The sequence below is a fragment of the Barbus barbus genome, assembly GCF_936440315.1.
Source record: "Barbus barbus genome assembly, chromosome: 1".
Classification (NCBI taxonomy): Eukaryota; Metazoa; Chordata; class Actinopteri; order Cypriniformes; family Cyprinidae; genus Barbus; species Barbus barbus.
The window spans coordinates 41,468,129-41,480,828 of NC_136729.1; the positions used below are offsets into that span (position 1 = coordinate 41,468,129).

General features: G+C 34.9%; 2 protein-coding genes across 4 annotated transcripts in view; both read left to right on the plus strand.

The window, feature by feature from the left end:
• Window positions 1–1,028: 1,028 nt before the first annotated feature.
• Window positions 1,029–3,733, plus strand: LOC306868724 (tetranectin-like protein). Of its 2 annotated transcripts, none has more exons than XM_079415024.1 (3): window positions 1,029–1,165; window positions 1,297–1,389; window positions 3,269–3,733. In XM_079415024.1, exons 1-3 carry the CDS (start codon window positions 1,054–1,056, stop codon window positions 3,664–3,666), a joined length of 603 nt encoding a protein of 200 aa, XP_079271150.1. In that variant the 5' UTR covers window positions 1,029–1,053; the 3' UTR covers window positions 3,667–3,733. The 2 variants fall into 2 exon arrangements, with proteins under 2 accessions (XP_079271150.1, XP_079271151.1); XM_079415025.1 differs by having other exon boundaries at window positions 1,303–1,389.
• Window positions 3,734–4,749: 1,016 nt separating this feature from the next.
• The window catches only part of LOC306874220 (ubiquitin carboxyl-terminal hydrolase 47-like), a 35,098-nt gene continuing 27,147 nt past the window's right edge, over window positions 4,750–12,700 (plus strand). Inside the window, exons 1-2 of one of the 2 annotated variants that reach the window (XM_079424101.1) lie at window positions 4,750–5,033; window positions 12,171–12,365. In XM_079424101.1, the coding sequence (XP_079280227.1) occupies window positions 4,989–5,033; window positions 12,171–12,365 (240 nt within the window). In that variant the 5' untranslated portion in view covers window positions 4,750–4,988. The remainder of the gene's footprint in view (window positions 5,034–12,170; window positions 12,366–12,700) is intronic. The other variant, XM_079424100.1, reaches the window with a different exon arrangement.

Below are 12,700 nucleotides of genomic sequence, written 5' to 3' on the forward strand. Positions count from 1 at the left end.
AGGGGTTAAGTGTCTTGCTCAGGGACACATTGGTGTCTCACAGTGGATTCGAACCCGGGTCTCTCACACCAAAGGCATGTGTCTTATCCACTGCGCAATCACCACCCTAATCAACACCCGCTCTAATCTCTCCACTCCCTCCATCTCACAGCATCACGCTCTAAAATTAGCTGAGAACACTGAGCTCTGAACTGGACTTCCTTCCCTGATCAACAGCCCCTCTCTGTCTCCAACTCCAGCTCAAATCAATGCGCAGCTATTCATATCCTCAAGAGGTGTTTATGAACAAGTTATGCAACAAATTTGTTTAATACTTGGTGTAATTGATCTTTATGATCCAAAATAGATGAATCTTTAATTTTGATTAAATTAAACAATGATCTTATCAACATCTTATGAAACTTTTAGATAAAATTTAATATTTTTTTACATTCTAAAAAAAACTTTTTTCGAATTTTATTTGTAATATTTCGATGAATTAAATGTTGATTTATATAATAATATTAATTTAAAACATATGAGATCAAATAAAATTATTTAGCATGACCTAATCAACATTTATGATTAAGTAAAACAAATTAAAAAATTTATTTTAAAAATGGAAATTATTTCATCAAATTTAATTAATTTATTAGTACATTTAAATAATTTATAATTAGAAGAATGCTATGTAAATATAATAAAATGTGCTTCAAAATCTACTTTTTATAAATCACTTTTCACATTTCTTTAGAACAAACTGGTCAAAAGCAAGGAATTTATTTACAAAGCACTGAAAAACTGAAAGTTGACTTTTTAAAATCTATGCCACACATAAGGTGTGGTAGTGAATGCATTTTCTTGTTGGGTTATGAATGGGTAAACACCCAAATTAATTTCATGTTCTTCCGAAGTAAATATTTATGAATGGCTGGAAACAGTGGACTGGTTGTTGTGACTGCACTGAGGGCATTTCAATTCCCTTTAGGTACACAAAAACACCGCCTGAGAGTAAAAAAGGGAGAAAACTGTAAGACTTGTCCACTTTCTTCCAGTGATTTGCACAGCTCGTCTATGACCATGGCACAGTCTCGGCTTCTGCTGTTAGTGATCTGCTTTAGTGTCCTCCAGTCTGGATATGGCCATCCCTCTCGCTCCAAAAAAGCAGTTCCAGCTCGACAGAGAGGTAACTTTTATCTCAGGACTGTATGTTTTTCCTTAATTGCATCAAATCCTTCAGAACTCTTAGATTCACTCAAGCTTTTGTAATGTATTGAATATTTGATCTGACCTCTGGTGTGTCATTCTTCTGTTGAGATACAGCGACAGAGGATGAGGACATGAGGACACAGATTGATAAGCTGTGGCAGGAAGTCAATTCCCTGAAAGAGATGCAGGCGCTGCAAACAGGTTATACAAAATTTATTTCATTTAAAAAGCATGCTTATGCTGCAGATCATTATTTAATATAATGCCTGTTTCACACCAGAAGTGGCAGCACCGCATATTGTTAACAAATGAAAGTTGACATCAGAAGTGTCTCTGTGAAAGAGAAGTGCGCTTAATATTGAATGTGCACTTCAAATCTTAAAAGTATTTTTTATACAACTACTTGCACATAATATAATATTAGTGGAATATAATGCCACCTATGTGAACTTACAAAGAGTACACTTTTATACAATGTTTCTTAGCACACTTAGGTATACTTTTAAAAAGTGCACTTATAATGTCAAATTAAAAGGTTTACTTTAAAATAGCCTTTACGTTTTCATAATCTTTTTTTAGTGCTTTCAAGAAGTATACACTTATTTTGATGTGTTGCCTAACATAAAGCTTGTGTACTTGATTATAATTTAACTGCAGTGTTATTCGATGTTTAAATGAGTTCATATATTTGATTTGTTCTAAATTGCGATACATTTTAAATATATGATTAAAGTATATTTTAAATTGCCTTAAATGCTTGACGGTAGTACACATTATCCATATTTCACAGACAATAGAAGTAATTATGAAATTACATATGAAGATGTACTTAAGTCTAATTTTAGTGGGTCAAAAAAGCAGTCTTAAATTTAACATTGCATTTAATATAAATTTAATAAATAGTATGTTTTCATTGAATTTTAAACAATTTGCAATAAATGTCCAAAAACATTCAGTTCACAAGTATATTATTTCATACTACCATGACGACTACTACTACTAAAGATAATTTTTTAGTATTTTTATTATTTTTTATTACTTTTATTGTTATTACTGTAAAATTGGAATGTATTTATATGGTGTCCTTCAAACAGCGTGATTTAAGAGCATTTTTCCATTTCTTTTTTAAGACAAAGTGGGGACTATGTAAATCGTAACAGAAGTACTAATAATAACTATTTGGTCGAAACTATCAGGCTGATCTTACAAAAACACTGATTGAACATGAGACTTGTCTTAGCACTTGCATATCATTGCTCTTTTGTTGGTTTTGATTGCTTCTGTTGTCATCATTTGGAAGTCATGATAAAAGTGTCTGCTAAATGACTAACTATAAATGTAAATAATAATAATAAAAAACTACTAGGAGGATGCATAAAACACATTGGCAGTAAAGACATTTAATATTACAACTGTCAGGTTGATCTACTGTAAAATTACTAAAGATTCTGTTTCAAATAAAAGCTGTTTTTTCATTCGTCAAAGAATCCAGACAAAATATGGATCATGGTTTTCACAAGAATATAATTTATGCAGTGCAGTAACATTAGTAATAATAAGAAATGTTTCAAATCAGCATATTAGAATGATTTCTGCTTTATCATCAAAGGAATAAATTACATTTTAAAATATATTTAAATAGAAAAACGTTTTTATTGTAATAATATTTAATAATAATACAGTTTTTACTGTATTTTTAATCAAATTCATGCAGCCATGGTGACCTTTTTCAAAAACCAAGAAAACAAATTCCAACCCCAAACTTTTGAACGATAGTGTACATATAATACATTTATATATGGGAGAGGCTTCCGGTTTGATCCCTAACTAGATGAATGTTATGAAGGACTAAAATGGTACCATTAGGTGTTTGACAGATGTGGATATAATGCAGGTTAGTGCTTTGTCTTTAGCACATGGCAAGAAAGCTAATATGTCTTATTAATATAGTACCAGTAAAAATGCTTTATAAATAAATATACTATAGCAATATATTTGTCACTAATTATTTGATATACACATTGTAAGGCATGTGTGAAACTGCTATAAACCAGTGTACATGTGTTTTTATATGTTTCAGTTTGCCTGCGTGGCATCAAAGCCCACAGGAAGTGTTACCTGCTTTCTGAGCAGGCCAAGCACTACCATGAGGCCAACGAGGACTGCATCGCACAGGGAGGGACCCTGGCCATACCTCGAGACATCAACCAGAACGACGAGCTCACAGACTATGTCAAACGCAGCTCACCCGCATCCAAAGATTTCTGGATCGGCATAACAGACATAGTGAAGGAAGGCCAGTATGTGGACGTGAACAGCCTGCCTGTCACTTTCTTCCACTGGGATCGTTCCAAGAGAGAGCCGACCGGAGGGAAGAGAGAGAGCTGCGTCGCGCTCTCACTGGCAGCACAGGGGAAATGGCACGACGAGGTCTGTCGCAGTCAGAAGAAATACATCTGTGAATACCTGATCCCATGATGTGCACGGTGCATGTTAAATGACAGCCTGTCATTAAGCTGCTCATTAAAACTGAAACACTCAGAGGAAATGTATGATGTGTCCTCTTTATTCACTCGATTGGTAGAGGAACGCTAAACAGAAACTTGTTCAGGTTTATAGTGCTTGTTTTTCAAGGCAATAATATAGCTTTTTTTGGGATAATGGTATCATGTACAATTTTTTACATGATTTTTCGCAATCAAATAATTTTGACCATTTTTAATATTTTGCACTATCATCTGTCGAGATCAATTGTTTGACAAAAAAACAAACAAAAAAGCAACAACAACAAAAGTTGTTTTTCAGATGAGGTAAACACAAATCTGTGTATTTATATAGGTTGCATTATATCAAACTTTATTTATTCATATACAAAACAAGAGAGGCAGCATTTCAACATTACAAACATAATGAATGAAGATAAAATGCAAACCATAAGGAATAATTCAATAATAAAATAAAATAAATCTTAAGAATCTTGTCCCAACATTTTTGTTTAACCGTAATTACTAAATCAATTAAAAATAAATAAAAATATATAGACAGTTTTAAAATAAAAATAAGAATAACACAATGATTAAAATGTTAACTAAAACTACAGTAAAAACAGAAAATATAAAACCAGATTCTAATTCAAAATATTAAGAAATATAATAAGTGATAAGGTATATGGACCTTTTTATAATTTATAATTATTAAAAGTTTATTATTTTAAGGTTGGGAAACCACACACACACAGTTTTTGTCTCATTTATTTATTTTTCAATCATTTGCACACAATTTTTTCCTTGTTTTATTTTATTTTATGTATCTGTCCTCTTAACTAAAATTCCAGTGTTGGGAAAGAAATGAACACAATAAAAGTCTTCTGGCATAACTTTACATGAATGCAAAGGTCAGTTATATACTAATCGAGAGAAGTTGAAGTGTGCTCTCAGGACAAGTTTTATATTTCATAACTATCATGCAGAGTCTCGCATTACATCACAATATTATCACTTTACTAACAGCCAGCTCACGCGTTCAGCTGCTTTATGACGTACACAGAGTGTTGTCGGAAGTGACGCAGATTGATGTGAAGTCTCGCGAAAGTGCGTGGCGGCCATTTTTCCTCCATTGATTGCTGTTTTTGTTTCCAGTCCAAGCAGAAAGAAAGTAACACAGATTAAGCTGGATTAACGGCCATTTAGCCCAAAAGTTGTTTCTTCGACATCGCCTCGTTTTAACTAACACACTCAGAATGGTGTCCCGAGGCGCCTCGCAGAGCTCTTGTTGACAGCGGACCGCGGCTGGAGGATCCGATGGAAATGGTGCCCAGCGAAGAAAAGCAGCTTGTGCCCAAAGAGGTGAGAGATGGTCGACCTCCAAATAACACTTGGGAATCACACCATCAGCTCTGTAATGAGCCAGGGACTCGCTTTAAACAAATGCAGGGGGACACATGAAGTGCGTGTCAGCGTTGAGTTGAGCGGCTAGCAGCTAGCAGCTAACTATCAGTCAACAAGTCCTTCCAACAGATTAAACACGTTAATAACCGCTCGAGTCCGGTGATTTCTGTGATTAATACGGCGCATAACGTGTTGTCATGTGTGCTGTCCGACTGTGTACTTCTCACACAGCCTGTAAAGTGTCCTGCTGGAGTGAGTTTAGGGAGGTGCTAAAGTGTGCGCCATAGTTTGTGTTAGCAGCACAGATTAGACTGCTTGATTTAATCCACATCACTTCATTCATGGACATGATTCAGAATAGATTCCGGTATTTTAGGACCGTGCTATGTCAGCACACGTAAAATCTGATTTTAATCAAGAACAATTTTACTTGGCAACCTGTTCTGGTAAATTCAAATCAAATGTATTGTTTCAGGTTGAATCCACATTACTTTATTTGTGGACGTGATTCGGATCAGATGAGAATCAAGTTATTCATTTTAATGTCCAGCAACACTTTTGGACACTTAACTGTCAGGATGTTATTTTTCAGTCTTCATGTTAACTGATAAATAACTAATTTTGGAATAAATATCAATGCAATTATATATTGGTAAAATCATTCCTTAATATTAGCCTGCTTTTATGGAATGCTTAAAGTAATATCTGGAAATAATTAATGACAAGTATCATGGTACTTGTATATTTCTCCATGGTACTTCCAAGAAAATCAGTACTTGGTAATAAAAACTAGTTTTGATGGCCAATATAAAGCCGTCAGGTATGTATCACGTTTTGATTACGTTTTAAAGATTTAATAGCACATGATGTAACGAAAATATATATTTATTTTACATAATATTTACTTGTTTAGTAAGATTTTACCAGATTTCATTTTGATCATATGCTAATTTAAACAATTGTGTGTAATTTTACTGTTTTGCTTGGTTTTGTATTTGTGATTTGTATTCTTGCAACTCTTGTTTTTTGCCATGAAGAGAGCCTTAGATGCTGATGGCAATAAAAATAAATACTAGGCTATAACTATATAATATTTACTAAATTAGAAATAATTTTAAAATGGAAAAACAATAGAAAAAGTATCATACACATAATTGTATTTATTTAATATTATTATTTTTTAAATAATGATTTTTACTTTAGATAGCAGTTTCCTGATTTTGGAATTTATCATGACTCAACTGAATTTTTAACAAATTAAAAACAACTACAAATGCACACTTCAGAACATCTAACAGCAAGATTTGTTTGCAATGTTTGTGGAATTAAATATTTATTAAAAATTCAAAGACTTGCTTAAAGGAAATGTGCATTCACTGAACGCCAACCGTTTTTGAGAAAGCATTATTGCGGTATCAATAATAATGGAAAGTCAAACACTATAATGCTCTTCGTATACCATTTATTTCCATGTTTAATATTTCTGTTAATAATTTATTAGACTGAACTGTTCAACAAGTTCAACAAATATCAAACTAATGAAGACAGGAGAATGGCTGTCAGAATAAAAGTCTTACTTCTGACACTAAATGGCCAAACAGAAAAACTAATTGGTCAACGCAGAAGAAAAAAAATTATATCGGCTGATTTTCCAAAAATCAGCTGATAGCATCCTATCATCCTTGCTGATATGATATATACCGGTCAACTACTGTTATGACTTTTTTTTTTTTTTTTTTTGCTAATTTTTCTTAGTTCCTCCATTTATATGGTTGTTATTGTGGGTGATTAAATTCATTGCATCAGGGATTCCAACTAAATTCAGAGCAGGATTAATCTGTTCAAACACGTAACAACAATAAAAAAATCATTTGACTTTAGCATGAAATGAATGGGTCTGTTTGATCCTATTTGATCTTATAAATTGGTCTGCAGGATTAACATGACCTTCACTGGCTCCACGCCAATTACCACATGAATCTATCTCAGTCTTTTATAGCGGGATGCGACACTCCCACGCTCTTCCTCTGGGTTGTGACAACACCTGCTGGAAATCATTGATTAGTCAGCACTAAAGTTTATAGTTATATTTTTATCTCCGGTGCAACCAGAGATCCTTCAAAATACACTGAGCCTTTTCTTTAACGTAGTTGTGGCATTTATCCTGTGCCAGTGCTGAATGATGTGTGCTGAGATCACAAAGGTTCATGGGATCACAGTACACCGCTATTACCATGACACTGGAGCTGCTTAATTAATCAAAATAAAACCAAAATTGCAACATGGCTTATTTCATTTAAAAAAAAAAAAAAATATGCGCTGTGTGTTTCAGAGTGTTCTCAGCGGAGCTCCTATTATGATGCGTGGTTGTAGGGTCTGCTGGCTGTTTCAAAGGACCACCTGCTAAAAGTAATTAAGCCGTTTGACAGAAGGCTTGAGGGTGATTTATGCCCAGCAAGGGTGAGGCTCACGCTTAAGGTTAAGATGTTCTTGGACACAAAGTGGGAACGTGCATCTAGTTGCAACAAATTCCTTAAAAAACTCTTAGTAATAATACTCTTAACGTTATTAAAACCACTCTGAACACCTTATAGCAAAGCAGCACATCTTCTGGGAAAACCGTAAAATAATATTAATAGACTTAATTCAATGTTTTGGGACACTTTGTATTTATTTTCTTTTTTCTTTTTGTATTTTATGTCTTTAACATACTTTCGTATTTAAATATTATTAATACACTATCGTTTATCGGTGAGCAGAAGAGACTTCGTCAAAAAAAAAAAAGAGAAAATCTTACTGACCCAAACTTTTGAATGGTAGTGTACATGACTCCAAAACTAGTCTGATGTCAATATAAATACTAACTCCTGAATCCAAAGTGCTGCAGTTGCCCAAGTTCCCCAATGAATGAAAAGCTCTGTAGTTTCAGTGCTGTGTTGTGATTTGCTGCCCACATCGCATTCTTTAAAAGGAACGCAGATGTTAACAGGTAAACAAAGGTGGCTTCATTGGGGTAACATCCGCCTTTACTGACTGTCACCACTTTCTTCTGAGCTGCAATGTAGAATAAAAGCAGGCTGGGTGACTTTCTCTTTAAAGTCAACCTATACAAACAATGCATGTAATTTCCCTGAATAATAATCAGGCTTGCTTTGGGCCTTTGATTTAGGTGCTCTGAGGCCCCAGTGGCCCCTCTCTCTCTCAGTCTGTCTCTCTCGCTCTGTCTCTTTTTCCATCAGCTGGCGTCTGTGTGCCAGGTTGGAATCTTTGTTCACTTTAGCTATTGATGTCATCCACATTGCACCACAAGCTCACCGTTTTTATCACACCCCCACGGGTTCAGAACATGAACTAAATTACAACTCAGGTCTGCATCCAACCTGGGAACCTACGCCTGGAAATGTTGATCCGCTGGGCTGCTTAGTCCCAATGTGTAGAAGTATACATGTAGCTACAGTTTCTGACTGAAAATATATATATATATACAGTATTTAACCCTTTAGACCAGGGGTCTCCAACCTTTTTACACCACGGACCGGTTACGTTTTTGTAAATAATCTGGGTGTGTTGTGGATGGGGTCTTTAAAACAGGTCTATTCATTTATGCTGTTATCAGCACATGTTGAAGTAGATTAGTCTCTTGTCGTCTCTGAGAGAATATGCGCTGTTAATGCAGCATTTTTTTTTTTACTTTCACTTTCTGTATAACAGAAGTTAAGATGTTCATCGGCACTATTGCGCAAAGTTTGCACGTTGCTTGTGTGATATCAATCGGCTCGCCTTTATGGTTTAAAACAGAAATATTTCCAGTATTGCGACATAACAGCAAATCCCCATGCATATGTATCTTAAACGCAAGGATACATGAAAGAGGAAACAAATTGGTATGCCACGCTGTCTGAAACATGTCTCTATTCTTGTGTGCGCTGGTCCATATATCACGGATCAACTGTGATCCGTTTAAACCCTAATAGCCTATATGACAGATCAGAGAAATCTAACAAAAATACAGAATAATTAGAGCAATCACTTACGCACAATAAATAACAGCATCATATCTATACACATTTTCCCCCGAAAGTTCTCAGTGGTTGGGGACCTCTGCTTTAGACTATATAGGCAGTATAGGAAGTTATATTCCTCAGTCATCATTGGAAAACCTGGAAATATTAAAAATTATTTGTCAGACCTGGAAATTCCATGCACCTTAATACATTTTAGAAATAATGGAAAAGACATTGACGTTTCTATAGTGAATATAAATTGTTCATGTTATGTTCTACTTCAAAATGTGAAAAAATTTAATATGACAGCACAACTCAGAATAATAGACTTATTTATTCGTTTAACCAATTTTTTGGTCATCAGCCTCAAGGAATAATAAATATTGGTATGTATTTAAAAATATTAGTACACATATTTACAAGTGTATTAGTTCATTTCAAAGGATACCTGACATAGACATTGAAAACTGCTCCCTCCAGAAATCTGTATTAAAAATTGTCATCATATAAATGGCTGCAAAAATTATTTTAGATTTTTTTTTATTTTGTATATTATTTTATTGTTTTAATAAGTATTTAATTGGTCAAAATTTGTGGAAACCCTGTTTTATATATATTATTATAATATTATATTTTATATACTGTATGTTTATATACATACACATATAAAATCTGTAAAATACCACAGTCTTCTGTAAATATTTTGGGTGAAACTAATCACAAATATTTTTGCGATTTTTATAGTGTTGGTTAAAATGGTATATCAAAAAGAAAATATGAATATATCATGGATATTTGATATGCATCGTCCATCCCTGCGTCGTTGAAAGTCTTCGCAGAGATAAAGATCTTGTAGCCCTTTGCACCTTGTTATAATGAATACAGGCCAACCTGTTTCACGTGAGCACCTAACAATATTATCCCTGATAAAAATACCCTGTAATCTGATAATGCCCCCGCTTGTGTTGACATCTGTGTGCCTTTTACAGTGGTATCTTCAATTTTTTCCTCTAGATCTCTATTCTTCCCTTGCGTATTAACCTTTAACAGATATCAGACATCAGCACGGCTCAGATCGTGATGCTCAGCCTTACGCTCGGGGCTGGTTTGACTTCTCTTGAACGGTGTGTTGTTGTTCTTTCATCAGGGCATTTTTTTGGAGTTGCAGGCAGAGTATTTTTGAGGAGATGCAAAGGGTTCTCACAGGTAGCTGTGTTTGTGTGGCGTGTGTGTGCGTTTACAGCATGGTGATTCATTTGACACTAACTCTCAAATGAAGACGTCAGGAAAAAAACAGCTGGGCTTGACACTATTACAGGCAGATGGCAATTTGAGGATGTAGTGTAAAAATAATTGGGAAAAAATCTAATAAAAATTAAATAGCTAGTTGTTACTGTTTTATCCAAAATATAATATTTTAAAATATATAAAATCTTATATTTTTTTATTTTAGAGTGATGTTTTTTGACAAGCTCGATGAGATTCACCCAGTTAGTAATATTTTTCCTGGAAGCTGGGAATTTGAGTATATAGTGTAAAAAATGTAATTGCCTGAAATGGTATGTGTATATTGGTATGTTTATAACAAGTTTAATAAAAACACAGTTAAAAAAAAAAAAGTGATTGTCTGTAAAGTGGTTAAAAGTTATTTTCAATGCTTTTCCCATCAGAAACATACGTAGAAGTGTTTTGCTTGCATCATTCTTGGTATTCTCATTCAGCGCTTTTGGTAACATGATCATTTCTTTAGCAGACGCTCAGACAGCGTATGAAAAGACCATGGTTTTGCTTTGTAAACAACACATGCAATTAACCAACCACCACCAGTCATGGAGTCCACATTATAGCCTTGACTGCATACTATGGCCTCATTTGAACAGTGAAGCCATAACTTCACTTTTCTGAGCTAGTTTTGCAGTTACATTTAACCAAGTGTCGCTATGTTTAATAATATGATTGTTTACGGTTTTTATTGATTAGTCAGTCAGGTTTGCTCGAAGCTTTTAGACTTGTTTAATCTTGATTTGTTCAGTGAAGTGAATGACATATGGGCAAGTATGGTGACCCATACTCGGAATTTGTGCTCTGCATTTAACCCATCCAACGTGCACACACACAGCAGTGAACAAACACACACCGTGAACACACACCCGGAGCAGTGGGCAGCCGTTTATGCTGCGGCGCCCGGGGAGCAGTTGGGGGTTCGGTGCCTTGCTCAAGGGCACCTCAGCCATGTTATTGAGGGTGGAGAGAGCGCTGTACATTCACTCCCCTCACCTACAAAAAAAAAAAAAATACTGCACTGTTCAACAACCTGTCTGCACTCCTCACTCACAATGTTCTTTTATTCCTGCTGTTTTGCACATTCTGACATTTTGAACATTCCCTTGCACATTTCTACCTCCGGAGGCCGTTAAGGTCATTGGCCATATATAAACATATGCTACTTACATACCTCACTTTATAATGCACCTTCTGTTTATATTTCCTTGCAACCTAAGTTGTATGTACAGTCATTTGCACTGAGCTAGTCTCTCCCCATCTACCTCATAACTTGCACTATATGTCATAAAAACTGAATATATATACACATTTTTATATCTATTTATATACTTTGTTTGTTATTTGCACTTCTGGTTAGATGCTAACTGCATTTCATTGGCTCTGTACTTGTACTCTGCACAGTGACAATAAAGTTGAATCTAATCTAATCTACAATCCCTGCCGGCCCAAGACTCAAACCTTTGGATTACGAGTCCGACTCTCTAACCATTAGGCCACGACTTCCCCCTATTCATGTTCATGGTGGATTGCGGAAATCTAACATAAGTAGCTTTGTAGTATTTGAGTTCAGTGTTGAAGTGTTTACATACTTCCTAGCTTACCATGTCTTCCAGGATGTTACATAACGGTCAGATGATTACACAGGTCTCTGATGGTATTGCATGGCACAAGAAGACTGTTGCACTTTGCTTGTCTATTGCTTTTTTACTGTCTTGTCTGTTGGAAGTTCTTAGTACTGGAGCTCAGCTTAAACTGATGTGTGTGCTTGGTTAAAGTAAACTCAGCGTATGTGTTTGTGCATTTACAGATTGAAAGTGCAGCGGAGGAGCCGAGAGTGCTGTGTATAGTGCAGGACACCACCAATGCCAAGACCGTTAATGAGAAGCTGACGCTCAACCTGCCCGCCTCCACCACCGTCAACAAACTCTACGAGGATGTGGCTCACAAGGCTGGATATGTGAACGGCACTTTCTGCCTGGCCTGGACCAACAATGGCGACATGGTGAGAATCCTTCCATAAAACACACAAAGACTCTTGTTCGATTACTCAAAAACATGTAATATATATTAAAATATATTTTATTGTGCATAAAGAAAATGTAATGTATGCTTTCATAATTAATAGAGCCATAATGTTAATTACAAAAATGCTAGGGTCTGTAAGATTTTGTAATGTTTTTGAAGTCTTTAATGCTCACCAAGCCTGCATTTATTTGATCCAAAAAGTAAATATACAACAGTATTATTGTGAAATATTATTAAAATGTATAATACCTACATTCTAATTTAGAATACTTAAAATGTAATTTATTCCTGTGATGACTAAGCTGAATTTTC